Source organism: Equus caballus, chromosome 29 (genome assembly GCF_041296265.1).
Source record: "Equus caballus isolate H_3958 breed thoroughbred chromosome 29, TB-T2T, whole genome shotgun sequence".
In the NCBI taxonomy this organism is placed as follows: domain Eukaryota; kingdom Metazoa; phylum Chordata; class Mammalia; order Perissodactyla; family Equidae; genus Equus; species Equus caballus.
The window spans coordinates 16,477,776-16,503,574 of NC_091712.1; the positions used below are offsets into that span (position 1 = coordinate 16,477,776).

Consider the following 25,799-nt stretch of genomic DNA (forward strand, 5'->3'; position numbering starts at 1 on the left):
AAATCTTAAATTTAGGGTTTCCTATTCATCTTCAGATTTCATTATACAAATGCTCTCTGGGTGATTATTTAAAAAATGTTTTTATTTTAAAATAATTTTAGACCTATAGACAAGTTGCAAAAATAATACAAAGACTTTCCATATACCCATTACCATGGAGTTCATTCTAGGCTTTCCATCTTTCTTGTCTATAACATCTCCCTCCAATGGTGAGAAACCTAGCTCCTTCTCTCCATCATGCCTATATTTATTTGTTCAACCTCAGAATACATGTAACATATGTTTAGAATTGTTAATCTGTGCTCCTGCAAGAAACAAATTTGACTACAGTTCAGTATCTATATACATCATTTTGTCTTGAATATCATAGTTTCTAGTGTGTTTGGTTTTTTCAATCAATATTATGTTCTTGAAACATTTAAAGGTTATTATTAAGAAAATAATATTGATAAAATATTATAGATATATCGAGTTCTCTCTTGATTCTAAGTAAAACTTTCCCTAATAATCCCACTGAGTAATATTACTTTCAAATATATTAAATATATCATCCTACTTAATCTTCACACCCATGGAGATAATTCTTGTAAAGCATTTTCAGTGGTTTTGATGATAATAATTAGGTAATGTTTTTGGTGCCAGTCACCGTTCCGGAACTCTACTTTTACCATCTCATTTAATCTCTTTTAAAATATTTTTTCAGTTTCATTTTAGCCTCACCAAGAGGAATAATTTATATGAAGGTAGAGTTTGACTCAATGTTAAGAACCATTTCTGACAGTGAGAGACTTCCAAAATGGAGAGCGTGAGATCACTGTAAATAGATGGACCTAAGCAGAGGCCAGACATCAAGTTGTAAAAGGAATTCTACATGGACTAGAATTAGATGTTGTACATGATTTATTACAACACATGCTCTGCACTCTAGGGTTGTTTAAAGAAATATATTCTATAGAATGAAGGTAAATAAAGTGGGATCAAATGTTATCCTCCACCTAGGTCTCAAAGTTTTCAAAACAAATTGCTACGGTGATGGAGCAAAAATGTATTTTGCTTTAAAATTTGTCTGTGTTTCACTGAGGGGCACCAAAGATGTGACAGAGAAATGACTTTGAATCTATCTCTGGGATCGACAGCGACTGTATATCATATTAAAAGCTCCTATATGTGAAAGATTAAATTCTTAAATATGGAAATTTAAATGCCTATTGATTTTTTTCACTAAAGCAGTAGTCTAGCAATATTATAAGCACTTTTTAAAATGGTGAGTACAGTAATTTTGAATTCTTGAAAAAATCTAATTAAATACATCAGTATTATTTCATTTGGGTTTTCAAGTAGATAAGATACCAAAATATTAATTAATAAGATTTAGAAATATTAGAAGCTGAGAAAATATTTCGACAAATCTTCACATAAAAAGAGACATGTGATTAGATGATAATAATAAAGAAAATCCATCAATCTCAGGGCCAAAAGAGAAAGAATGACAACATAAAGATACTGGATTACTAACTCATTCAATATTTAGAAGCTTTTTCTCTTATTCTTTTTTTTCCTCTTACTCTTTCCAATGTCGCTTTTAACACTAGTGTCAATTAAACTTGATATTCATTAATAACATTCCAACACACAATAAGTTCTTTGAGTTTATGAGTATCTTTCACAGTTCAGCTAGAGCTAGTAGTATGATTTGTAGTCTCACTGGGTTTAATAAATATTATACAAATAATAAAAACTTTGTTTTGATCTTTTCAATGAATTTCCAGTTTTAATAGAAAAAGCCTAAAGCAAGATATTTTCTTTTCTAAATTCAGTTCCTTTACCTGGACGTGTAAGAAATGTATGAAGGTGACTTTTCTCTATAGTATCCTATAGAATATATTTGCAAACACTATGACACTTAAATAATCATGACATTGTCAAAACATGCAGAGCACAAGTTTCTTTTAATCGCTTTCACACCACAGCAGAAGGCATTACAGGGACATTACTGGACAGAAGCAAGCTGGAACTTCAATATAGAGCTCCTTTCTTAATATCGGCACCAAAGAGGCTTTGATCTTAGAGTTTCAAATTTGTTCCAGATAGTAAAGAAGAGTTCTGAAAATAAATTGTAAATTTATTTTTTTGTAAATTTCATTTTAAATTGTAATTGTAAATTTCATTTAATTCAACCTCTAACACACAAGCATTTCTGAGACTTTCAGTTTTGTGCATTTCTTGTTATGAGTATATTTCACACTAATTGCATGGCAGTTTTCGAATATTATCTAGGCTTTTTGGGTTTCAAAATCAATGATCTTTCTCTCAATGCTAAAAGGTTCATTTTCGCTGAACATTGACAAAGACTCCCTCCTTAACCAAACTTTAGTTAAGCTCTCTTTTTGACTTAGGCCTCATGCTTGGCCCTGTCGTTGGCCTGCCTTTAGCAAGAATATTGTTAGGTTAATTTAGTAGGAATCCCACTACCCTTGATGCCGTCTCTTAGTAATTTTACATCTGCTGACCCCCTCACTCTGCTCATTGGCTATAAACCCCCAGTTGTCTTTGCTGTATTTGGAGTTGAGCTCAATCTCCCTCCCTTATTGCAATAGTCTTGAATAAAGTCTTTATTACCATTTTTAACAAATATCAGGATAATTTTTTAATAACATTGTGAGATTGGCTCTTACGGTAGGAATTGGCCGTGAGATTGGCCTTGTGGTAGGATATATATTAGAGACGAAAATCCTGGACTTTAAAGCTCAACTGTATGGTTTCCCAACTTTATCTGCTGCTTATGTGCTATATGTCCTTGAGCAATTTAGATGAACTTGTGTCCTTGATCCTCAGATGATGAACATATGGTCACATGTAAGAACCTGTCCACACATAGTTTCTACCACTACGGCCTCTGCCCATATTGAAGAGTCTGAAATTCCGTGCTCCTAAGATAGAAATTATACTTGTATTTTGGGGGATCAGTGCATGTTAACCATGAGCACTCAGCCTGCGAGCTTACCATCTGCAACTTGAGCATTTGATTGGCTGTCCTGGCAGGTGATAGGGCAGTGGAAGAGGCATGAGAGAGAAAACAATCACAATGCTTTTTGCCTTTCCAGTCTGTAGATGCAGAGACAGCAGTCTCTGTCTCAGTGAAACTCTGCGGTGTAGGTTCCTCCCATTAGATTAAAGCAATGATAGACTTCAAAGTGTCAAGGTAGCTCCAAGAACCAGGATCTCACTCAGTTAGAAGCTATCAGTACCCCGGATCCTAGTGACTGACATGCCTTATTCTTTGGCCCAATGATTCAGCCATTTCTGTTGGAAATTCATATTCTCTAAGGTACAATTTACTGTCCACAGCCTGTTAAAAATTTTGTTTTATTTGCCACCCCAGTGTTCATTGACCTAGATAAGAGCACAACATGCTGAGAGTTGTTTTCTAAATGAGAAAACAATTGAATGTCGCCCCTGCATCATGAATGTAGCTGTGTAGTCAACTGGTACCTAGGAACCTCCAAATGAATATACTCTCTCTCTCTGCTCCTGAAATCATTGTTCCCATGCAAAAAGTTAACCACCAACATATAAAGGGAGAAAATAAATTCCTCTAACCTCCCCCCAAAAGTAATCATGTGTTCCTCTTGAAGAAGAAAAGTAAAACATTTTGCCTCTCAAACCACTAAGGTATCAAATGGTTACATTTAGATTGCTATCTGCTTTTGTTGATCTCTAATCTCCTGGACCAGCTTTATGAGAAGTTTGGAACTGAATGTTTAAGACATCAACAATTTGATTTCAATGAGAGATAGTGACAAGTGGAAAATGGAATGTTAGAGGCATCCTTGCCAATTGAGTAAGCCTCAAGAGCATGAATGATCCCATAATTTTTATGAACAAAAAATTATCCTTCCACTACCTTCTGGATAGAGCTTGTTTATGAAGATGACATTCTAATTTACATTCCAAAGCAGACTGACACAAACCTTTGGCTTAGGTAGGCCAGATCTGTCTTCAGCAGCACCATATTTCGAACAACTGTAGTAAAAATGTATTCAAAAGACTAGAGAAATACTCTCTGGGCTTTTTTCAGTTTACTTAAAGCATTCATATGATTTACACAAGTTTTCTGCTTTTGATTGACTCACAAGAGAACCAAAGGAATCTTTGAGTTTCCAGGGTTCATTAGATGATCATTCTCATATCTATGCCATGACTATCTCATTATCTGACCTATTCAAGAAGGGAAGGGACTTGTCTTATCTTTGATGGTAGCCAATGCTTTCCAAAGGGTGTAGACCCTACTCATTTTTGCCCTAATCCTGGTCTAATTTAAGCTAGTCAGAGTTCTTGGTTGAAACTGACATCGCCTGCTCAATACGTCATCCTGCTATCCTAAGAAGCATTACATCTTATCCAACAGCTCTGTTGAAATACTGTTCCTCTGTTGGAATACTATTACTAATATTAGTTATACTATTGCATTTACTATTACTAATAGTAAATGTAAATAGTAAAAAAGTACTAATACTTTTATTAGTACTATTATTACTACTAATAGGGATACTATTAGTTCCATTACTACTATAGAAGAAGGAATACCTCTCCAGCAAGCCATTTTTAGTTCTACTAGTCATTCATCAGCAAGATTTCCTAAATATCCCTCTGAATAGTTCATTACCTTCGCAGGTTCTGATTAACTGTTGGATCACTGATAATTCTTGAGTTGTGCTGTCCAACATGGGAGCCACAAACCACATATGGCTAAACTAATTAAAATTAAATAAAATTAAAAATCTAGATTCTCAAGTCACACTAGCCACATTTCAAGAGCTTGATAGCTGCATATGGCTCATAGCTCCCATATTGGAGGGCACAGATATAGAATATTTCCATTATCACAGGAAATTCTATGGGGGAGTGCTGTGGATAGGAAGTTGTAATTGCCATGAAAGAAGTGGTTTTGGAGGAGAAACATTTAAATGGAGCCAATATAAACTGAATCTGTTCACTGGACCCCCTCTGCCAGTAGCTACAAGATCTAGGTAAACAAAAATCAGCTGAAGTCATTTGTATATGAACTTGGGTATTAGTTGATTTCCCTTATATCATGAAATAATAAGTACCATAGTTCTCGACTCTGGCTGCACATTTGAATCACCTACAGACAATATGGTTTCATTGGTCTGGGGATAGGGGCAGAGAATTAATGTTTTTCTAAAAGCACTCCAGGTGAATCCTATTTTGTAGACAGGCTTGAGAAGCACACATATTTGGCACAAATATTAGCTCAATTAATCAAATTATCACATAATTAATATATAAATGACACCGTTATCTGGGTAGTCCATAGGAGCAAACTGAAAAGCTGGATTGGATCTGATTTAGATAATCTCAGCAATTACTGTTCATGGGCAGGCTGCTATGTTGAACTAAAGCTTGTGTTGGAAAAATAATTCTAGGGAGAAGCATAAAATTCATATTGCTCACAACCCAATCATTGGCAACTTACGATAACATTCTCCTATTAATTTCTATGTATATTCTCTCCAAAACCCTCACAGGAGTTATCAATACATTTCATCCTTATATCACCTTTGGAATCTTTCACAGTTTCAGGGAATAGATAATCAGTCACTAGTGAAGAATTACTCCATTTATTTTCTCTTAATTGATACTTTATGCTCAATTCATGATTTCTTCTTACCACATAGGTTATGCATTTTCTACTACTGTACAAAATGTAAATAATATATTTACAATGAGAGATTGTAGAGGATAGCTACTATTCCATTAACTTTATTCCACTTTAAATTGTTTCTGTAGAAATCTAATTTTCCTTATTAATTTTTGACACAAAACAGAACTCCAAAATTAGATTAATGTTATTGTTCATTGTTCTAATTCTTGCTGGAGAAATATATAGTATTTATATATTGAATAGTATTGAATAGTAACATTCAAGGTACCAAAACATATAAGTTTAAATACCTATGTCAATGATAATTCATATTAGATTTAATATAATCTCATCCAATAATATTTATGCTCTCCAGGGTACAGTAAAAATGTGATTAAAAATAATATTTTAGGGACTGGCCCAGTGGCATAATGGTTAAGTTTGCATGCTCTACTTTGGCAACCCATGGTTCATGGGTTTGGATCCCAGGCACAGACCACACACCACTCATCAAGCCATGCTGTGGTGGTGTCCCACATACGAAATAGAGGAAGATTAGCATAGATGTTAGCTCAGGGCCAGTCTTCCTCACCAAAAAAATAAATAAGTAAATAATATTTTAATGTTATTAACATTGATTGGTGAGAATCATGTCTTTAAAATTCTTAGCATTTGTATTTTGTGCCATTACAAATTCTACAGAATATGCTCTAACACATATCAGTCAGGTTTTTGTCATGAGGCATTTATGTTTACTTTCTTTCCTTTTTGAAATTGGTTGTGCAGTGTTCAAAAATTAACATTTTTAATAGAGCGAACATTTTCATTTATGATTTAAAAGATAACTGCAACTTTTTTAAGATTAGAAAAAAGGGAAAGCAATTCAAACATTCAAACTCACGTGCTGCTGTTTAAGGCCCTCCATGATCTGGGCCCACCCTGTGTATCCAGGTTACTTCCCACTGTTGTTCAATGAGCACCATCTACTCATGTCAGTGTTATTTTCATAAGCCTTACACACTTGCAATTTTCATTGCTGTCTCCACGAATTTGCTCATGTTGTTTACGTTGTCCAGAATTCATTCATTTTCAAAAGTATGGGTGGGGAGAAGATTTTCGGGCAGCAGTATATGACACTTTAAAGAAAAGCTATTGTGTGATTTTAAAAAATAGTTTTGTTAATTTCATTAGAGTTGATGTAATTTTTATTACATGTGACATCATAGAAAACAGAATATTATTATATATGAGTAATAGTGACAATGGAAATAGAAAAGCAGTACATAAATCTAACTACTTATGTTTCTATAGTAATGATACTGGGATATCTTTAACTGAGAGCAGTATAAATGTAGTACAATGGTTCTCCACTTTTAGCCTGCATCAGAATCACCCAAAGGACTTGTTAAAACAGATTTCTGGACTCGAACCCCACAGCTTCTGATTCAGTAGATCTGGGGTGGGGTTCAAGAATTTGTATTTCTAATAAGTTCCCAGTTGATGCCAAGGCTGCTAGTCCAGAGACCACACTTTGAGAAGTATTAACAGACGAATTTAAAAACTTCAAGTTCACTGGAATATTATTTGGAATACATAAAATGTGTATGCTTAATACATCTATGGTTCTTCAAAAAATCAGTCAGTTTTAAATGAGAGGCCAATTTTTGAACTGCAAAAGAAAAGGATCAAAAAAAATTATCATCAGGGAGGAAAAAGCAGCAATTCCTTTTAAGTAGTAGACTCATCTTTGAGCTGATGGAAACCAAGGCTGGATTATAAAATATCTATATATTCCAACCTCCCCCAAGCACCCCCCATGTCCTTTCCAGGACTAGGGCTGGAGCTGTCACTGTGGTGAGACCTGTGCCCAGGGCCCCAGTTGCTGCTGTGCCCCATTCTCCAAGACTGGAAAGCCACAGCACCTCACCCCCTATAGAACCAGAGGAGCTGCCACTGCTCTGAGCCCTGCGTGGGCCCTAGGTTGTGGTTTTGACTCTCCATTAGCAGGCCAAGATGCTGCTTCTCTGTACTCCACCCTCTGGATCTTGACACTTGGCTTCAATGGCCATCACCCGGATGTAATGCTGCTGTTCTGTAACTTCCCCCTGGGGCCAGAGTTGGGACTTTGACTCACCATCCAAAGCCATGCTGCTACTGCACCCTGCTCCCTGGGCCCAGGCTACTACTGCACCCTGTCATCCCAGAGCCCATGACACTATTCCATCCCCTTACCCCCTAGTCATTGCAGTGAACTCCTGAGACCTAGACTTTGGTCCCACAGGAGATCTGCACATACCTTCACCTCAGACACTAGCTCCACTGCCACAGCAAGTGCTCCTGTGCCCCAGGACCCAAGCGCTGTGATTGTTCCACATGCATGTGATTCCAGGACTGGCCCTGCTATTGATCAGAGTGCCAGGGCACCAGACCTGGCACCAAGAGGGATCTGCTCAGCTAGAACTTCCTCGCATGGGCAAAAGAGGAGAACAAGAAGACCTCAGCAGTATTCACCTTTGAGGACTTTAATAGCCCTAGCTGTCATTGCTACCCACAGGACTTCCACAGTCTTTGACACAGGAGACCTCCAGAGTTTTCCCCAACATTGACCTCAGCTGATGAAGCTGCACAGAGAATACACTGCTGTGCCCTCCCAGGAATCAGAGATGCTATACCCCACCTAGCCAGTGACATCATAGCCACCTCCAAGTGAGGGAATTTATCACCACCATACTTACCTTACAAGAAATGTTAAAGGGAGTTCTTCAAGCTGAAATGAAAGGATGCTGATTAGTAATATGAAAACATATACAAGTATAAAATCTACTGGTAAAGATTATTTTATTACACATTCTTCTCAAGTGCACATGGAACATTCTATGGATTAGATCATATACTAGGTCACAAAACAAGTCTTAAAAATTTAAGAAGATTGAAATCATATCAAGTATTTTTTATGACCACAAAAGTATAAAACTAGAAATGAATAATAGGAGGAAAGCTGGAAAATTCACAAATATGTGGAAATTAAGTGACACACTTCTGAATAACCAATGAGTCAAAGAAAAAATCAAAAAATAAATTTTAAAAATCTAGTGACAAACAAAAATGGAAACACAACATACCAAAACTTATGGGATGCAGCAAAAGCAGTGCTAAGAGGTAAGGTTATAGTGATAAATGACTACATTAAGAAACAAGAAAGATCTCAAATAAATGACTTAAACTTACACCTCAAGTGACTAGAAAAGGAAGAACAAACTAAGCCTAAAGTTAACAGAAGGAAAGTAAATAATAAAGATTAGAGCAGAATGAAAGAAATAGATACTAGAAAGATAATAGAAAAGATCAACAAAACTGAGTCAGTTTTTTAATAGATAAACAAAATTGACCAACATTTAATTATACTAAGAAGAAAGGAGAGATGACTTAAATTAATAAAATTATAAACGAAAGAGGAGACAATACAACTGATACTCCAGAAATACAAAGGATCATAAGACTCTATTATCAACAATTATATGCCAACAAATTAGATAAATTGGAAGAAATGGATAAATTCCTAGGAACATACAACCTAACAAGCCTGAATCATGAAGAAACAGAAAATCTGAACAGACCAATAACAAGCAAGGAATTTGAATTAGGAAGCAAAGATCTCCCAACAAATAAAATCCCAGGATCAGATGGCTTCACAGGTGAATTATACCATTTAAAGAAGAATTAATTCCAATCCTTCTCAAACTCTTCCAAAAAGTAGAAAGGGAAGGAAAAATTCCAAAGCCAGTAAAGAACACTGTAGGAAAATAAAATTACAGACCAATATCCCTGATGAACCTACACACAAGAGTCTTCAACAGATACTAGCAAATAGAATTCACGAGCATATTAAAAAGATCATACATCATGACTGAGTAGGATTCATTCTGGGATGTAAGGATTCAACATAGCAAATCAATAAATGTGATATACCACATTAACAAAATAAAGGATAAAAGTCATAATCATCTCAATAGATGAAGAAAAGGCATTTAACAAAATTCAACACCAATTTATGATAAAAACTCTCAACAAATTCGGTATGTACCTCAACATAATAAGGGCCATGTATGAAAATCCTACAGCTAACATACTTAATGATGGAAGGTTAGAAATCTTTCATCTAAGACCAGGAACAAGACAAGAATGCCCACTCTCATCATTTCTGCTCAAAATAGTAGAGGATGTTCTAGCCATATCAATTAGAAAAGAAAAAGAAATAAAAGGCATTCAATTCAGAAAGGAAAAAGTAAAATATCATTGTTTTCAGATGACATGATCTTACATATAGAAAATCCAAAAGACTCCACCAAAAGCATTAGAACTAACAAATGAATTCAGTAAAGTTGCAGGATACAAAACCAACATACAGAAATCAGTTAAATTTCTATATACTAATAACAAAAGATCTGGAAGAGAAATTGAGAAAGCATGAATACAACAGCATGAAAAACAATAAAATACTTAGGAATAAATTTAAACAAAAAGATCTGTACCTTCCAAATTATAAGACATTGATGAAAGGAATTGAAGAAGACACAGATAAATGGAAAGATATTCTGTGCTCATGGATTGGAAGAATTAATACTGTTAAAATGCTCATTCTACTGAAACGAATCTACAGATTCAATGCAATCCTTATCAAGATTCCAATAGTATTTTTCACAGAAATAGAGTAAACAATCCTTTAGGGTTTTCTATATGTAATATCATGTCATGTGTAAATAGTGACAATTTTACTTCTTCCTTTCCAATTTGGATGTCTTTTATTTATTTTTCTTGCCTAATTTCTCTGGCTAGGACTTCCAATACTATGTTGAATGAAAGTGGTTGTCCCTGTCTTGTTCCTTATCTTAGAGGAAAAACTTTCAGTTTTCACCATTGAGTATGATGCTAGCTGTAAGCTTGTAATATATGGCCTTTATTATGCGGAGTTACATTCCCTCTATATTCAGCTTGTTGAGAGTTTTTATCATAAATTTTATTTTCTTGTGGTGTCTTTGATTTTGGTACCAGGATGACAGTGGCTGCATAAAATTGTGTTTGGAAGTGTTCCTTTATCTTCTATTTTTTTGGATTAGTTTGAGAATACTGGTATTAGTTCTACCTTAAATGTTTGGTAGAATTTATCAGTGAAGCCTCCTGGTCCTGGACTTTTGTTTCTTGGGAGGTTTTTGATTACTGATTCAATCTGGTTAGTAGTAATAATCTGCTCAGATTTTCTATTTCTTCATGAGTCCCTCTTGTTCAGTTGTATGTTTCTAGGAATTTATCCATTGCTTCTAGGTTGTCCAATTTGTTGGCATTTAATTGTTCTTAGTAGTCACTCATAATCCTTCATATTTTGGTGGTATCATTTGTAACATCTCCTCTTTCATTTCTGATTTTATTTATTTGAGTCTTCTCCTTCTTCTTTGATGTGTCTAAGTAAAGGTTTGCATTTTTTTATCTTTTCAAAAAGCCAGTTCTTAAAGTTTCATTCATATTTTATATTGTCTATTTAGTTTTTGTCTTATTTATTTAAACTCTGATCTTTGTTATTTTCTTCCTTCTACTAACTTTGGGCTTCACTTATTCTACTTTTTCTAGTTTCTTAAGGTGTAAAGTTAGGTTATTGGAGATTTTTCTTGTTTCTTTTTTTTTTTATGAAGAAGATTCACAGTAAGATAACATCTATTGCCAATCTTCCTCTATTTTGTATGTGGGTCGCTGCCACAACATGGCCATTGATGAGTGGTGTAGGTCTGTGCCTTGGAGCCAAATCCCGGCCCCAAAGCAGAATGCCCTAACTTAACCACTAGGCCACGGGGCTGGCCCCTCTTGTTTCTCGATGTAGGCATTTATCATTATGAATTTCCCTCTTAGAACTGCTTTTGCTACATCCCATAAGTTTTGGTATGCTGTATTTCCATTTTCGTTTGTCTGAAGGTATTGTTTAGATTTTTTCTTTGACCTGTTGGTTTTCAGTAGCATGTTGTTTAATCTTCATGTTTGTAGATTTTCCAGTTTTTTGTAATTTACTTCTAGTTTCACACCAATGTGGTGGGAGTAGGCTTGGTTAGTTTTAAATCCTCTTAAATTTATTGACTTGTTTGGTGGTCTAACATATGATTTATTCTGGGCAATGTTTCATGTACACTTAAGAAGAATGTGTATTCTGTTGCTTTTGTACAGAATGTTTGGGATGTCTGTTAATTTTATCTGGTCTAGCGTGTTATTTAAGGCAAAGGTTTTCTTATTGATAATCTGTCAGGATGATATATCCATTGGTGAAAGTGGGGTATTAAAATTCCCTACTATTATTGTATTTCTGTCTATTAACCCATTTAGGCCTGTTAATATTTTCTTTATATATTTAGGTACTCCTATGCTGGGTGCATAAATATTTACAAATGTTATATCTTCTTGTTGGGTTGACCCCTTTATAATTAGGTAATGACCTTTTTTGTCTCTTATTACAATCTTTGTTTTAAAGTTATTTCATCTGGCACAAGTATAGCTACCTCAGTTTTCTTTTGGTTTCCATTTGCATGGAATATCTTTTTCTATCCCTTCATTTTCAGCCTATGAGAGTTCTTAAAGCTTAAGTGAGTCTCTTGTAAGCAAAATGTTGATGGGTCTTGTTTTTTTAATCCATTTAGCCACTCTACATCTTTTGATTGGAGAATTTAGTCCACTTATATTTAAAGTAATTATTGATATGTATGTACTTATTGCCATTTTGATAACTATTTTCTGGATGTTTTATAGGTCCTCTGTTCATTTCTTCTTTTCTTGCTCCCTTCCTTCATGATTTGATGATTTTCTGGATTGGTATGCTTAGATTCTGTTCTCTTTATCTTTCATGTATCTACTATAGTTTTTTGCTTTGTGGTTACTGTGAAGCTTACATAAAACAACATATTTATAAAATCTATTTTAAGTTGATAACAGGGGTCAGCCCTGTGGCCGAGTGCTTAAGTTCACTCACTCTGCTTCAGTGGCCCAGGGTTTTGCCAGTTTGGATCCTGGGCATGGACATGGTACTGCTCATCAGGCCATGCTGAGGTGGCATCCCACAAGGTACAACCAGAGGCACTCACAACTAGAATCTACAACTATGTACTGGGGGCCTTTGGGGAGAAGAATTAAAAAAAGAAGAAGATTGACTACAGTTCTTAACTCAGGTGCCAATCTTTAAAAAAAAAAAAAAGATAAATTTTAATGCATTTTAAAGCCCTACATTTTTACTGTCACCTCATGTTTTACATTATTGATGTCAAAATTTACATATTTTTACCTTATGTATCCCTTAACAAATTATTGGAGTTATAGTTATTTTTACTACTCTTGTCTTTAACCTTCTTGCTAGCTTTATAAGTGATTAACCCACCACCTTTACAACATTAGATTATTCTGAATTTACTATATATCTAGTTTTACCAGTGATATTTATATTGCATATGTTTACCCATTACTAATTAGATCTCTGTCATTTTTGCTTAAAGAGGTCCCTTTAACATTTCTTGTAAGACTAGTTTAGTAGTGATGAACTCCTTTAGCTTTTGCTATTCTGAAAAACTCTTTCTGTCTCCTTCAATTCTGAAAGATAACTTTGCCATGTAGACTATTCAGGTTTGGAAATTTTTTTCTTTCAGCACTTTGAATATATAGTGCCACTCCCTTCTGACCTGCAAAGTTTCTGCTGAAAGACCTGATGATAGTCTTATGGGGGTTCCTTCGCATGTAAAAGGTTGTTTTACTGCTTTTAAGATTATCTCCTTGTCTTTAACTTTTGACTCTTTATAATGTGTCTTGGTGTGGGTCTTTTGGGTTCATCTTCTTTGGCACTTTCTAGGCTTCCTAAATCTAGATATCTGTTTCCTTCCCCAGGTTAGGGAAGTTTTCAGTCTTTATTTCTTCAAATAAGTTTTGTGCCCCTTTCTCTCTCTTTTCCTTTTGGGACTCCTATAATGTGAATGTTGATCTCATTGCTGTTGACCCATAATTCCCTTAAGCTATCTTCACTCTATCATTATTTATTTTTCTGCTCTAATTGGATGGGTTCCACTGACCTGTGTTCGAATTCACTGGTCCTTTCTTTTGTTTCATCTGGTCTGCTGTTGGACCCCTCTATTATATTTTTCAGTTAAGCTATTGTATTCTTCTGTTCTGTGACTTCTGTTTGGTACTTTTCTATATTTTCTATCTATCTGTTGAAATTTTCATTTTGTTCATCCATTCTTCTCCCAAGCTCAGTGAGTATCTTTATGACCATTGTTTTGCACTCATTCAAAGGTAAATCTCTTATCTCCATTTTATTAAGATCTCTTTCTGAGGTTTTATCTTGTTTTTTGTTTGGAATAGATTCTTTTGTTTCTTCTTCTTTTTTAACTCTTTTTCTTGGTTTTGATGCATTTCATAAAACAGCCACCTCTCCAAGCCTTGAAGGATTGGCCTTGTATAGGAGATGAACCATACAATCCAACCTTGCACTAGCTCTTGGTTGTCTCTCAAACCTTTGTGATTGTCTATCAGCCTACTTTTTTAGTGAGTCCCAGTAGTTGAGGTGTGCCAAGACTTGTCAGTGTCCCAAAGTGGAGGATCTCAATCAGCACCTAGATTCAGACTGATTGGATTCCAGGCCCTCAGGAAGCAGTTTTTAAAGTGTTCAAATATATACAGTCCTATGGGACTGCAAACATAAACCTGCTGGCCACCAGACCCAGGCAGCCTAAGGTGTACCCTGAATGGAAGCTGCTAAAATTAGGGTGCCAGCTCCTATCTTGGAGATATCAATGATCTGGACTGAGGCAGAGAGAGAGCACAATTTGGCATCCACCAGTTTTCATCCTGGAGAGAACCAAAGCAGCTTCCTATGTGTGTGCCAAAACAGAAGCCTGCCCATCAGGCTGAAGCTCCAGGACAAGCAAATAGATCTCTTTCACAGAAAGACTTGGGATGTGTTTCAGTCTGCTGTCTGCGCTGTGCACTGGGGGTGGTAGCCAGCCAAGAATTGTGTTGATGCAAATAATCCATAGTCAATCTATAAATCAAATCTGGAGTAATTTGAGAACTATATGGGCCAAGTTTAAGAACTATAGCCTGGAGCTTTCACTCCCCAAAGAAGGAAGGGAACTGAAGAAGTAGAGTGTGCAGAGTGGTTATATACTCTCTTGGAACAAAGAGCATACATCACATATGACAGGAATATCTCTTATACTACTGTCATGTGGTGCTTAGCTGGCACAGCAGGTCAGTGGTCAGCAGGTCAGTGCTCACAATGTGAGCACAGTATGTTGGCAATTAATCCTCAGTTTCCAGGAAGAGATGATTATCCTTGAAATGCCGATCTGGGGGGAAGACACATCCTGATCTTTAAAGGCATAATTCTTATCTTTGGGACATAGTAAATGTTTAAAGCAAATGTACAATACATGCTCAACAGGCCATGTCAGGCCTTTGTGGAAAAACAAGGTCAGGCTGAATTAGTTTTTTACCAAATGGCTTCCTCAAATACTCCAATAAATCCTATTGCTTTTCATTTATTTATTTATTTATTGTGTTTTTTGGGGGGTTTTTTTTGAAGAATATTAGCCCTGAGCTAACATCTGCTGCCAATCCTCCTCTTTTTGCTGAGGAAGACTGGCCCTGAGCTAACATTCATGCCCCTCTTCCTCTACTTTATATGTGGGATGCCTACCACAGCATGGCGTGTCAAGCAGTGCCATGTCAGCACTGGGATCTGAAACAGTGAACTCTGGGCCACCGAAGTGGAATGTGCACACTTAACCACTGTGCCACCAGGCCAGCCCCTTGCTTTTCATTTATTTATCAACTGTCTCTCTACTTGTTATAATTCCATGGAACACAAGTCCTACTTGCCACCAAAGCCAGGTGATGAAGGGGCAGCAACGAGTGGCAGTTACAAAAACCAGGGCACCAGATGTAAAAACCGGGACATTGGAAGTGTGTACAAGTTCTTCTCTGGGAGATATTGGTGCTCTGCAGTTTGGCAGAAGGCGAGTGTGAAGATAGCACCTGTCCTCTGAGGTCTATGCAGAGGATTATGGTTGGCCCTTAGATGTCTGTTTATTAGAAAACTGCCCCTCAGGCCACAGCTATGAAGATGAGCAAATAGGCCTCTTTTATGGAAACACTGGGCTCCTCAGTCTGTTAGCTCTCTGCTTTGCCCTGGGGGTGGTAGCTGATTGAGAACTCTTTCTCCCTTTGTTATAGTCCTGTGGGATGTACAGCACCTGTCCACTAAAGCCAGGCAATCTACAGGTGTCCCCTCGGTGGCGGTCACAAAAATCATGGCACCAGACAAGGTTTCAAGTTCCTCTCTGGGATATACTGGTGAGCTGGAGTGAGGTGGAGGAAGAGCACAAAGATTGCCCCCACTAGCTCTATCACCAGAGAGTATTTCGGTAGGCTCCTAGATGTCTGTTAAATTAGATGCCTGCCCCTCAGGCCAAGGCTTTAAGATAAGTAAACAAGCCTCTTCACAGAAAATCTGGGTACTTTTCACTCAGCTCTTCTGCACTGGGCTCTGAGAGTCACTGGGCAAGTCTGTTCATGAGAGCCTTTTATAACATTACATACATTTCAGGTGTACATCATTATATTTTGATTCCTGTGTAGATTACATGTTCAGCACCCAAAGGCTAATTACAACCCATCATCACACACATGTGACTAATCATCCCTTTCATCCTTCTCCCTTCCCCCTTCCCCTCCGGTAAGAACCAATCCAATGTCTGTCTCTATGTGATGGTTTGTTGTTGTGTTTATCTTCTAATTTTGAGTGCGATCACACGGTATTTGACTTTCTCCCTCTGACTTATCACTTAGCATAATACCCTCAAGGTCCATCCATGTTGTCACAAATGCCCAGATTTCATCATTTCTAATGGCTGAGTAGTATTCCATTGTGTATAAGTACCACATCTTCTTTATCCACTCGTCCCTTGATGGGCACCTAGGTTGCTTCCAAGTCTTGGCTATTGTGAATAATGCTGCGATGAACACAGGAGTGCATGTATCTTTATGCATTTGTGTTTTCATGTTCTTCGGATAAATACCCAGCAGTGGAATAGCTGGATCGTATGGAAGTTACATTCTTAATTTTTTGGGGAATCTCCATAATGTTTTCCATAGCGGCTGCACCAGTTTGCACTCCCACTAGCAGTGTATGAGGGTCCCCTTCTTTCCACAACCTCTCCAACACTTGTTATGTTAATTAAAGCCATTCTGATGGGAGTGAGGTAATATCTCATTGTAGTTTTGATTTGCATTTCCTTGATAGTGATGTTAAACATCCTGTCGTGTATGTGTGTGTGTGTGTGTGTGTTGACCATCTGTATATCTTCTTTGGAGAAATATCTGTTCAGATCTTTTGCCCATTTTTTAATTGGGTTATTCATTTTATCATTGTTGAGATGTATGAGTTCTTTATATATTTTGGATATTAACCCCTTATCAGATATATGGTTTGCAAATATCTTCTCCCAGTTGTTGGGTTGTCTTTTCATTTTGTTGATGGTTTCCTTTGCTGTACAGAAGATTTTTCATTTGATGTAGTCCCATTTATTTATTTTTTCTATTGTTTCCCTTGCCCAGTCAGACTTGGTACTTGAAAATATGCTGCTGAGACTGAAGAGCATACTGCCTATGTTTTCTTCTAGAAGTTTCATTGTTTCAGGTTTTACATTCAAGTCTTTAATCAATTTTGAGTCAAGTTTTGTATATGGTGTAAGACAGTGGTTTAGTTTCATTCTTTTGCATATGGCTGTCCAGTTTTCCCAACATCATTTATTGAAGAGACTTTCTTTTCTCCATTGTATAGTCTTGGCTCCCTTGTCAAAAATTAGCTGTCCATAGATGTGTGGGTTTATTTCTGGTCTCTCAGTTCTGTTCCATTGATCTACATCTCTGTTTTGTGCCAGTACCATGCTGTTTTGATTACTAAAGCTTTGTACTATATTTTGACATCAAGGAGTGTGATATCTCCAGCTTTATTCTTTTTTCTCAGGATTCCTTTGGCTATTTGGGTCTTTTATTGTTCCATATAAATTTTAGGATTCTTTGTTCTATTTCCGTGAAAAATGTCATCAGAATTTTGATAGGGATTCCATTGAATCCGTAGATTGCTTTAGGGAGTATGGAGGTTTTAACTATGTTAATTCTTCCAATCCAAGAGCATGGAATATCTTTCCATTTCTTTGTGTTGTCTTCAATTTCTTTCAACAATATTTTATAGTTTTCAGTGTACAGATCTTTAACCTCTTTAGTTAAGTTTATTCCTAGATATCTTATTCTTTTTGTTGCAATTATAAATGGGATTGTATTCGTAATTTCTCTTTCTCCTACTTTGTTGTAGGTATATAGAAACACAACTGATTTTTGTATGTTGATTTTGTATCTTGCAACTTGACCATATTCATTTATTATTTCTAAAAGTTTTTTAGTGGATTCTTTAGGGTTTTCTATATATAACATCATGTCATCTACAAATAGTGACAGTTTCACTTCTTACTTTCCAATTTGGGTCCCTTTTATTTCTTTTTCCTGCCTGATTGCTCTGGCTAGGACTTCCAATATCATGTTAAATAAAAGAGGTGAAAGTGTGCATCTTTTTCTGGTTCCTGTTCTTAGAGGGATAGCCTTCAGTTTTTCTCCATTGAGAATGATCTTTGCTGTGGGTTTGTCATACATGGCCTTTCTTATGTTGAGAGGCTTTCCTTCTATACCCATTTTATTCAGAATTTCTACCATAAAAGGATACTGTATCTTGTCAGATCCTTTCTCTGCATCCATTGTGATGATCATATGATTTTTAGTCTTCATTTTGTTAATGTGGTGTATCACGTTGATTCATTTGAGCATGTTGAACCATCCCTGCATCCTGGGAGTAAATGACACTTGATCATGGTGGATGATCTTTTTAATGTATTGTTGCATGCAATTTGCTAGTATTTTGTTGAGGGTTGTTGAATTGATGTTCATCAGTGATATTGGCCTATAATTTTCTTTTGTTGTGTTGTCCTTGTCTGGTTTTGGTATCAGGGTAATGTTGGCTTTGTAGAATGAGTTAGCAAGCTTCCCTTCCTCTTTAATTTTTTGGAAGAGTTTGAGAAGTATAGGTATTAAGTCTTGTTGGAATGTTTAGTAGAATTCACCAGGGAAGGCACCTCATCCTGGACTCTTATTTTTTGGGAGGTTTTTGATTACTGTTTGGATCTCCTTCCTGGTGATTGGTCTATGTAAATTCTCTATTTCTTCTTGATTCCATTTTATAAGGGTTGCATGATTCTAAGAATTTATCCACTCATGACAGACCTTTAAAAACTGTTTATACAGCCCTGTGGGTCTTGTGGATGCAAGGCTCATTGGCTTTCAAGCTAGATGTTTTGGGGGCTCACCTCTCAGATGTAGGTCTGGGAAGTTGGGGTGCCTGATATGGGGCTCAAACCCTTTGCTCATCATGGAGAAGCTGGAGGTTATGAATTCCCTCCCGATTGTGAGTTGCTGTGCCAGTCATGTGGTTTATGGTAATGTTGTATCTCAGCCTGTCTATCCATTTTGATGTGAATTATTTCTCCTTCACCCAATGTGTTGGATTTGCTCAACTAGTTTTCGGGGTTTTGTTTCAGAGGAAGTTGTTTCATATATAGCTGTAGATTCATTGTGTCCATGGGAGGAGGTGAGTTCAGGATCTTCCTATGTTGCCGTCTTGAACTGGAATCTTGGATGTGTTTATTATCTTGATCTTGGTAATTCCTGCACAATGTATATGCATATCAAATCTTCACATTGTAAAATTTATATATACAATTATTCGTCAATAAACTTGGAAAAAAGTAATAATAAATATAAATTTTTCTATTTAACTACATTCACATTACATATATATCTTTTCAATGAATATAATTATATATATAAATATATAGCTATAACAGTTTCAGTACAGTGTGCATATTTTTTGCAAATATTTTCTCCTATTCTGGGGACTGCCTTTTTATTTTATTAATATTGTCCTTTGATGAACAAATCTTAAATTTTGATAATATTTGTCTATTTTCACTTTGTTTGACTGTGCCTTTGGTGCCAAATCCAAGAAATCGTTGCCAAATCCTATGTCATAAAATTTTCCCCCTGTGTTTTCTTCTGAGTTTTATAGTTTAGCACTTATCTTTAGGTCTTTGATCTCTTTTGAGCTAATTTTTGTACATGGTGTAAGGTAAGGATCTAGTTTCACTCTTTTGCATGTGGGCATCCAGTACTATATGTTTTCCCAGCACTATATGTTGTAATAACAGTCCTTTTCCCTTTGAATGGTCTTGGCATTCTTGTAAAAAACAATTGGCCATATATGTGAGGGTTCATTTCTGGGTTCTGTATTTTGTTGACTTGGTCTATATGTCTATCTTTATGCAAGAACCACACCATTTTTATTACCGTAGCTTTGTAGTGAGCTTTGAAATTATGAAGAGTGAGTCCTCAAACTTTGTTCTTTTTCAAGATTATTTTGACTATTTAGGGTCCTTTAGGATTCCATATGAATTTTGGGGATGGACTTTTCTACTTCTTCAAAAAAATCATTGGGATTTTGATAGGGATTGTACTTAATATGTAGATTGCTTTGAGTGGTATTGGTATCTTAACAATATTAAGTTTTCCAATCTATGAGAAGTCTAGTGCTGGAAAAGATGCTGAGAAACAATCCCTTCATGAATTTCCTAGCAGAATTATTAACTACAGTCATTTCAAAAGTAATTTGGCAATATCTATTAAAATAAAAAACATGCATACCGTTTAATGCAACAGTCCCAGTTTCCATGCTCTATTTTATAGAAATATAATCACCATAGTATAAGTATATATGCACAATGATATTTATTGCACCATTGCTTGTAGGAGCAAAAAAAATTCATAAAAATGTAAATGTCATTCCATAGAGAAATCATTAAATACGTTATAGCACAGCCACATTACAGAATAATATGCAGCAACTTAAAGGTATGAGACATAAAAGAAATCTATATCAATTTATCTGGATCAGAGGTGAGGAGGATCCATGCATCCAATCCTATTATAGTACAGAACCAGAAAAAAAAGGTTTGGAAAAACATACTTGGATCATACCATTGGTTGACTAGAGGAGGGAGCCCATAGGTTTGACTGATTGGTAAATAGAGACAATGGAAACATGGATTAAGGTTTTATATCATGTGTATTTGTTTAGCAGTAATTCATTTACCTTTATAGATAGATTTTCTAGCTATAGAGGTCACAGCAGGCAGAGCATTTGTATGTTTAACATTTATTTTGTTTAAGATTGAATCTTTTGGATGCCCTAAAAAAATGAGAATAGTGTTAAATTATCCTAGAAATGACCTGATTTCAACTTTTAAAAAGTTAAAATAAGTCTTATTCCACTTCTAAAGCATAGCTTCCTTATATTTTTTCAATAATTTAGATAAAGCAGCTTTACCAACACAAATATTTTCTCTCCCGTTTTTCCTTGCAGAATACTTGATATTTATAAACATAACCAGTAAGAGTGCAAATCAAGAAAAAGAAGTAATAGAAATATAATATATGAAAATGTCAGAGAAAGAGCTTTTTTTTTACAATAATACAGCAAAAAAATACTTAAGCAATTAAATAGATATATTCTTAATGTTTTTATCTCTATTTGAAACAGTGTATCTTCATTTAAAAAAAGAAGTTTGCATTCCCACAGTGAAAAATCTAGAGCCAGAATGGAAGGAGTGGTACTCAGAAATGTTATTGTGAAAATACATATTTTAAGCACTGTGAAGAACAAAATTATGTGATAAAATAATTTAAATATGCTCATTTGGAAAAAAATACACTAAAATAAAAAGCAGAATGTGGGGCATATAGATGGTACTTTCTCAAAGTTAATGGTGGAAATTTACATTAATGTGTTGAATTTTCACAATATGTCTTGAAGAGAAATGACACATTCAACTCTTACATTCCTCAAAGCAAACGTTTGCCTAAAAAAATGTTTATATGCTATTATTTTTAGATTAAAAGGCTTGACGTTTTCTTGGAAAATAAAAACATTTATGGCAGCATCATTTCCATTCAATCCACAAAAGAAGACCATTATTGTTGCTGTCTAATCATGGAGTAAAACTTTAGATAGTGGATTATTCAGACTATTTGTTAGTTCTTGTTCTCCTCTTTCTTGTTTCTTTTGGCAATATTACTGCTTATAATTAGTACCTTTATCAAAGAGAATGCTTTGGCCTAGGAGAGGAAAATCAAATTAAAATATTTAGAAATAATTTTCTAGGCATTAAAAGTAGAAGCTACATAGGGGCCATTCCCATGGCCTTGTGGTTAAGTTTGGCACACTCCACTTCAGCAGCCCAGGTTCAGATCCTGGGTATGGACCTACACTACTCATCAGCGGCCATGCTGTGGTGGTGACCCACATACAAAATAGAGGAGGATTGGTATAGGTGTTAGCTCAGGGTGAATCTTCCTCAGCATAAAAGAAAAAAGAAAAAAAAGTAGGAGCTACATAAATGGAAAGCAGGATTGTGGGTGATATAAAGTAGCAGGTAAATCTAAAATCAATAACATTTGCCTAAAACATACTAAAAGATTACTGATTTCACTGGTAGTTAGACATAAGGGGCTAGCCTATCTGAACATAAAGGATATATTATAATTAATTTTTAATTTTCCAGAAGACTTCCTTGCCTAATTATGTCTTACTTCAGTTAACAGTCAAATTTATTTTATCTTTGAGTTATATATCCACAGAATGGCAAGACGCATCAATGGATATGATGGTAAGAGATAAAGAATAAAGATGCAGAGTTAGAATGAAAAACTGGCAAACATTTTCAGAGCGTATATAATTATTTTGAGTTTTAGAGAACATAACAGACCAAAGAAAAATTATCTACTTTTTTTTAAAGTTGAAAATCACTATCTATAAGAAACGTACTAGGGTGATGATTATATAATGCCTCTGGAGGAATGTATAAGAAACAGGGTCAGTAAATTAGTTCTTAGTTATTAATGGATTGGATGGCTGGGGAGATGGTAATGAAGGAAAAGGGAAAAATGAACATAATATTAATTTTCCTTCCCACCTACCCTCATGTTAAGTCTTTCTATTGCAGATCCTTCCTGGGACTGGACAAAAGAGAGACATATAAATGTAAGGAAGAGGACTATAAGATGGGTTTATCTTAGTCATCTGCAGGATCTATAATAGTGAGCAAGAAGGAAAGGCTGAGAAAAGAAATGGAGTTCAACTGAGTGGTAGTCGGGAAGGAAGAGCCATGCCAGGGACACTGCTCACCCACCGAGAATGCACATGTTAGATGAGCTTGATTCAGCATTTACTTTCATGTGTGTTTTGCTAAACTGGTTATATGACTAAGGCTAGTGCAGTCTGGTTATTTCCATATAACTAAAGCTTTATTAATTTAAAGACTCACACTATACACTAAGAATATTAAAAATTACCTGAAGTTTCCGGCGAAGGAAGCGGGATGGCTTTATAAATTCTTGACTCAGCCCTAGATCTTCTATGAACTGCTTTTGGAAGTTCGCTCATGTAGGGTGCAAAGGACTTAGAAGTTTCCTCTAGAAATATTTAGAAAATATGTTAGCTATAAGATGGATCACATTTATAACTATTTTTTAATACTTACACAGTAAGTTAGTTGCCAATAAAAATAAAATTAAAGGAATTGAAATAACTAATAATTGTTTTGAGATCATTAATTTAATTAAGATGATAAAGTTATATGCATTTAGAATGATAATTTTGGAGATCAGAGCTAAGTAAAAGAGGTAAGTCTGAAAAGGCCACATATTATAAGATTCCATTTCTATGAAATGTCCAGTATAGGCAAATTTTAGAAACAGAAATTAGATTAGTGTTTACTGAGGGCTGGGGCCACAAGAGGGCTGGAGGATGATGGCTGTGGAAGGTGGAGGTTTCTTTTTCATGTAGTGGAAATGTTCTAAAGTTGAATGTAGTGATGGAAGCACAACTCTGTGAATGTACTAAAATCCTTTGAATTGCACACTTTGAATGAATTGTATCATATGTAAATTATATCTCAATAAAGCTATTAAGAAGATTAATATTTGACTTTTCATCACAAACAATGGAGAAGGCAATTGTGAAAGCAAAGTGCTGACAGCAAAAAATCACAGCCAAGAATTTTATACCCAGCAAACTATCACTAAAAAGTAAAGATGAAACAAAGACCTTCCTGAACAAAAACAACTAAGAAATTTTGTTGTTATATTAGCAGACATGTCTTAAAAGAAATTCTAAAGAGAATACTTGAGGCTGAAACAAAATGACATCAGGCAGTAACTCCAATCCACTGGAAGAAGTAAAAAGCACCCTAAATATAATTATATAGGTAAATATAAAGGACAGTATACATTTTTTATTATATTCTTCAGTTAACTGATTAAAAAAACAACTGCATAAACTGTATTGCTGGGCATGTAAAATGAAACTCAATTTTATTTCTTTATATGAGCATTGAATAATCCAAAAATTAAATTAAGGGAACAGTTTTTGGTTTTATTTTTGTTTTTAAAGATTGGCACCTGAGCTAACAACTGCTGCCAATCTTTTTATTTTCCTGCTTTCCCTCCCCAAATCCTCCCAGTACATAGTTGTATATTTTAGTTGTGGGTCCCTCTGGTTGTGCTATGTGGGACACCATCTCAGCATGGCCTGACAAGCAGTGCCATGTGCGCGCCCAGGATCAGAACCAGCGAAACCCTGGGCCACCGAAGTGGAGTGTGTGAACTTACCACTCGGCCACGGGGCTGGCCCCAGGGGAACAGCTTTATTTGCAATAGCATTAAAAAGAATAAAATAATAATAAATTTAACAGAGGGGCAAGCCTTGTGCTGAAAGTTACAAAACGTTGAGTGAAATTAAAGAAGAGCTAAATAAATAAATTCAATATTCACAAATTAAAACACTTTATTTTATTGAAATATAATTGACATAACATTGTTATTAGTTTTAGTGTACAACTTAATCATTTGATATTAGTATATATGGCAAAACGATCACCACAATAAGTTTAGTTAACATCCATCACCACACATAGTTAATTCTTTTTCTTGTGATGAGAACTTTTAAGATCTGCTCTCTTAGCAACTTTCAAATATGCAGTACAGGATTGGTAACTATAGTCACCATGCTGTACATTACATCCGCACTGGCCTCCCCAGTCTCTGGAGAGAATTACAGTCAGCCCCTAAATGTGTGTTAAAATCCAAGCCTGACCCTCAACTGTTCCTTTTAACATCTGCAAATAGGTCTCCTTAATTAAAAGACTGGTTACAGTCTGCTGCCCCTGGGTCAGGCTTTGAGAGGACAGCTGGTTAGGAACCGTTTCTGTTTGTTATAGTCCTGTAGACTTCATTAACATAGGCCCTGCTGGCCACCAGAGCCAGGTGATCAAGGGGTGCATCGGCTGGACAGCAGCTGCAAAAGCCAGGTGATCAAGGGGTGCATCGGCTGGACAGCAGCTGCAAAAGCCAGGTGATCAAGGGCTGCATCGGCTGGACAGCAGCTGCAAAAGCCAGGCTCCAGATGTGTGCACAAGCTGCTTTCTAGGAGATGGTGGTGACCTGGAGTGAGGCCAAGGGAGAGTGTGAAGATGGTACCCTCTGGTCTCCAGTCTCTGGAGATTATTGTAGTCAGCTCCTAGATGTCTGTTAAACTAGAAGCCTGCTCCTCAGGCCACATCTTTTAAGATAAGCAAATAGGCTTTTTTTTATAGAAAGATTGTTTTCAGTCTGCTGCCTCTGCACTGGGCCTTGGGGGAATAGCCACGATGAGTTAAGAAGGGTTACCATTAAAGAACCATTTTTTTTTAATAGATTTTATTTTTTTCCTTTTTCTCCCCAAAGTCCCCCGGTACATAGTTGTATATTCTTCGTTGTGGGTCCTTCTAGTTGTGGCATGTGGGACGCTGCCTCAGCGTGGTTTGATGAGCAGTGCCATGTCCACGCCCAGAATTTGAACCAACTAAACACTGGGCCACCTGCAGCGGAGTGCGCGAACTTAACCACTCGGCCA

At 36.0% G+C, this 25,799-nt stretch overlaps 1 protein-coding gene across 8 annotated transcripts in view; it reads right to left on the minus strand.

The window, feature by feature from the left end:
• Nucleotides 1–1,930: 1,930 nt before the first annotated feature.
• Nucleotides 1,931–25,799, minus strand: part of CCDC7 (coiled-coil domain containing 7) — a 460,046-nt gene continuing 436,177 nt past the window's right edge. For 6 of the 8 annotated variants that reach the window (XM_070255443.1, XM_070255439.1, XM_070255437.1 and 3 more), the window contains 2 exons: nucleotides 23,201–23,320; nucleotides 19,741–21,038 (listed from right to left, as the gene is read on the minus strand). In XM_070255443.1, the coding sequence (XP_070111544.1) occupies nucleotides 20,935–21,038; nucleotides 23,201–23,320 (224 nt within the window). In that variant the 3' untranslated portion in view covers nucleotides 19,741–20,934. Of the gene's footprint in view, nucleotides 2,104–6,566; nucleotides 7,335–8,400; nucleotides 8,433–19,740; nucleotides 21,039–23,200; nucleotides 23,321–25,799 lie in introns of those variants that run through there. The other 2 variants (XM_070255438.1, XM_023632305.2) reach the window with 2 other exon arrangements.